At 45.7% G+C, this 3,696-nt stretch overlaps 1 protein-coding gene across 2 annotated transcripts; it reads left to right on the top strand.

Moving 5' to 3' along the window:
- The first annotated feature begins 485 nt into the window (after nucleotides 1–485).
- Nucleotides 486–3,445, top strand: LOC101754381 (ethylene-responsive transcription factor 1). Of its 2 annotated transcripts, XM_012843127.2 has the most exons (3): nucleotides 487–881; nucleotides 2,206–3,092; nucleotides 3,170–3,445. In XM_012843127.2, the coding sequence occupies exons 1-2, from the start codon at nucleotides 620–622 to the stop codon at nucleotides 3,045–3,047; spliced, it is 1,104 nt and encodes a 367-aa protein (XP_012698581.1). In that variant the 5' UTR covers nucleotides 487–619; the 3' UTR covers nucleotides 3,048–3,092; nucleotides 3,170–3,445. The 2 variants fall into 2 exon arrangements, with proteins under 2 accessions (XP_022685012.1, XP_012698581.1); XM_022829277.1 differs by lacking the exon at nucleotides 3,170–3,445 and having other exon boundaries at nucleotides 486–881; nucleotides 2,206–3,093.
- Nucleotides 3,446–3,696: the final 251 nt, after the last annotated feature.

The raw sequence follows: 3,696 nt of genomic DNA, 5'->3' as shown, positions 1-3,696 counted from the left end.
GGCACGCCGAGGATACAATCCGAAAAGCTAAATAATTGCCAAAGTGAGGGCGGCGCACCGAGTTTTCGACGTGATGATCTTCATATGTGTTATGAAGATGCCTACACGAATGCGGCACGTTGAAGATACAATTTGAAAAGCAAAATAATTGTTAAAGTGAGGATGGCGCGCTGAGTGAGTTTTCAGCGTGTGATGATCTTTGTAGGAGAATGAAACATGCCCTCTAAACCTCGGAATCTTGCATTCTTGCCTTACTGTTTGAGGGATATGTTCATCAAATTATATATTCACAAAGGGGCGACATGTGCAAATTTGGCCTCTACAGCCTACTAGCACCATCTACTACACCTTCTCCGTTTCTCTTACTACCCCGTCGCTTCCGCTTCACGTTTCCGCCCGTTCGGCTGACGTGGGGACCCCACCGCGCGTCCCAGCACCTGCACACTGCTCCGAGCGGCGGCCAGCCAATATATATATATATAGGGCCCACCCAGTCCGTGCTCTCCAACATTTCGCCCAGGTAAAACTCGTTTACCATTTCGCTCTCGCGACTCGCGATTTTTTTTTCACTGTGCTCGTTCCGGCGCGCGGCGGCGGAGCTCCCGACGACGACTGAGCCATGTGCGGCGGTGCGATCCTCGCCAACCTCACCAAGCAGCCGGGCCCGCGCCGGCTCACGGAGCGGGACCTCTGGCAGGAGAAGAAGAAGCCCAAGAGGGGCGGCGGCGGCGGGAGCCGCTGGTTCCTGGCGGAGGAGGATGAGGACTTCGAGGCCGACTTCGAGGACTTCCAGGGCGAATCCGAGGAGTCGGATTTGGAGCTCGGGGAGGGGAAGGACGACGACGTTGTCGAGATCAAGCCCTTCGCCGCCACCTCCAAAGGTATCGGCATAGCTTGGGGCACCCTAGTTTCTGTTCTTATGTGTGCCTTTTGTGCTTGATTGATGTAGACGATTGGAATCTAGGGGTGGATTGAGGAATTTCAGGCAGTAGGTTGCGGGTCTGACTGGCGATTTGGTGGTTGGATTGGTGAGGAAGAAATTGGGGGGTTTGGTGTTCAGAGGTTGGATTTTAGGGGGTTGGTGATTATGGAGCTGATTGAGTGTGCTGGAATGGTCCGATTTGGGATGAAGCTGAGGGATTTCATCCTTGTACGTGCTAGGATTCTGAAGCGTGTAGCAGCGTACGTTGTCTGGGGGTTCTATCACCTGGGATTCCAGTGAGGACAAAATCGGTTTTTTTTACTGTTAGATCTGGGGTTTCTTCCATTTGTGGGCTTGAATGGTGACGTTCATCGATGATTGCATTAGATAGAGTTTTTCATTTGTTGCGTGCCATAGTTTCAAGCTCCTGGTTAACCGGTATAGCTGTTGACTTGCGTCATGGTTTTTTCGGACTTTGTTCACCTCTTCGTCTACAGGATTTAGGTGTTAGGCATAGAAGCATATATTCACATGCATCTAGTACTTCACATGGCTCCGTGTATGATTTTATTCCTTGTGAAATTGATCCGGCAATGTTTGGGGTCACTGTCTTTGATTGCATTAGATATGAGTTCTCTCTTTGTTGCCTGACATAGTTTTGTGCTTCTGGTTTCACTGGTATAACTATTGATTTGCGTGAGGGTTTTTTCTGGACTTTGCTCACGTCTTTTAGTCTACAGGATTTAGGTGTTGAGCATAGAAGTATATATTCACATGCATCTGCTTTTTCACATGGCTCTGTGTATGATTTTATTCCCTTCAAGATTGTTCCAGAAATTTTGGGGCCACTGTCTTTGATTGACTACCAATATTGTAACTATTAGGTAATGGAGAGTCAAATTGCGATTTTTTGTTGTGACTTTAGGTAGTCATATTTCTAATCTCTTGCCTGGAAATGAGTTTGTTTTTGTTGATGTGGCATAAACCTGAATGTAGATTTTGCATCTATCCTTTTGATGTGACAATGAAATATCTTATTTGCTGCATTCTCTACAGTGGAAGACTGGGAGTTTTAGATATGAATGTATAGTGATGTCACCAGGGTTGTTATTAATATTCCTTGCCTTTCCTATTTATTGTGACTTGAACTGTGCCTTCTGCAAATATGAAGGCGTTATGCACATGGTGAATGCGATTTTTGGTTGTGATCTTTGATGTACAAATCAATATATATTTGACCGAAGAGATGATGTTACTTAGATAAGCCGTGTTCCCCTTTGCAGATGGCTTAAGCACCATGACTACTGCTGGTTATGATGGCCCTGCAGCAAGGTCAGCCAAAAGGAAGAGAAAGAATCAATACAGGGGCATCCGCCAGCGCCCTTGGGGTAAGTGGGCTGCTGAGATCAGAGATCCTCAGAAGGGTGTTCGTGTCTGGCTTGGTACTTTCAATAGTCCTGAGGAAGCTGCAAGAGCCTATGATGCTGAAGCACGCAGGATCCGTGGCAAGAAGGCCAAGGTTAACTTTCCTGATGCACCGACAGTTGCTCAGAAGCGCCGATCTGGCCCACCTGCTGCTAAAGCACCCAAGTCAAGTGTGGAACAGAAGCCTGCTGTCAAACCAGCAGTGAACAGCCTTGCCAACACAAATACATACTTCTACCCACCTGCTGACTACACCTTGAGCAAGCCATTTGTTCAGCATGAGAATATGCCATTCCCTCCAGCAATGAACTCTGCTAGTCCTATTGAGGACCCTATTATGAATCTGCACTCTGACCAGGGAAGTAACTCCTTTGGCTGCTCAGACTTGAGCTGGGAAAATGATACCAAGACTTCAGACATATCATCCATTGCTCCCATTAACACTATCGCTGAAGGTGATGAGTGTGCATTCGTCAACAGCAATTCAAACAACTCACTGGTGCCTTCTGTTATGGAGACCAATCCTGTTGATCTCACTGAGGGGCTGACAGATTTAGAACCCTACATGAGGTTTCTTCTGGATGATGGTGCGAGTGAATCAATTGATAGCCTTCTGAATGTTGATGGATCTCAGGATGTTGTGAGCAACATGGATCTCTGGAGCTTTGATGACATGCCCATGGTTGGCGATATCTATTGAGGAATTCGAAGCCCTGTAATAGGAGTATGTACATAGGGACTAGGGGTAAGCATTGTGAGCTGCTAATTTCTCTGAAGATACATGCCGTTTTCACTGTTCTGATTTTTTGTTCTGTGTTTCAGGAATAAAGACTATGGGAGATTGGGAAGCACCTGCTTGGCACCTTGGGATAGCATATGCTTGTGTCTAGCTCAGATGCAAAAGTTGCATTCTGAAACTCTTTGGTTATGGCACCTGTTCCCTATTTAACCGTGTTTGTATGACAGCCATTTATGAGACTGAAAACCATTTTGTCCACCTTTCTATCGTTGCTACCATATATGGTTTTAACATTATGGATTTGTGGCCAAACATGCCTTAATATGCATTCGATTGTGTGTTCCTCTTGTGATTCCGAATTGGGAATAGTAGTGCTGTTGTGGCGATTGGTGTCTCCCGGCAAAAAGACTACCATACCTTGTTATTGATCATTTGTTAAATCTGAGTTAGCTAGCTATGTATTCTTTTATTATTGCTATACATAAACAAAAAATATTAAAATGTCATCTTCGCATCTGGCAAGGTACCAGATTTTTTTATGCCCGCATGTTTGCGCATGCTGATTTAGGATCAGGTTCTATGATCATACATGAATCAAGATGTCTGATGT

This window comes from Setaria italica, chromosome I (assembly GCF_000263155.2).
Source record: "Setaria italica strain Yugu1 chromosome I, Setaria_italica_v2.0, whole genome shotgun sequence".
Taxonomy (NCBI): Eukaryota; Viridiplantae; Streptophyta; class Magnoliopsida; order Poales; family Poaceae; genus Setaria; species Setaria italica.
Note: the sequence above shows the minus strand (reverse complement) of the source record. Positions and strands in the feature narration are given on the sequence as shown.

What these genes read in the sequence shown, in the direction of transcription:
- LOC101754381 (XM_012843127.2), top strand. Translation starts at nt 620, where the DNA reads ATGTGCGGCGGTGCGATCCTCGCCAACCTCACCAAGCAGCCGGGCCCG. An exon ending in CTTCGCCGCCACCTCCAAAG is followed by an intron (nt 882 to 2,205) that starts GTATCGGCATAG and finishes TCCCCTTTGCAG; the next exon opens with ATGGCTTAAGCACCATGACT.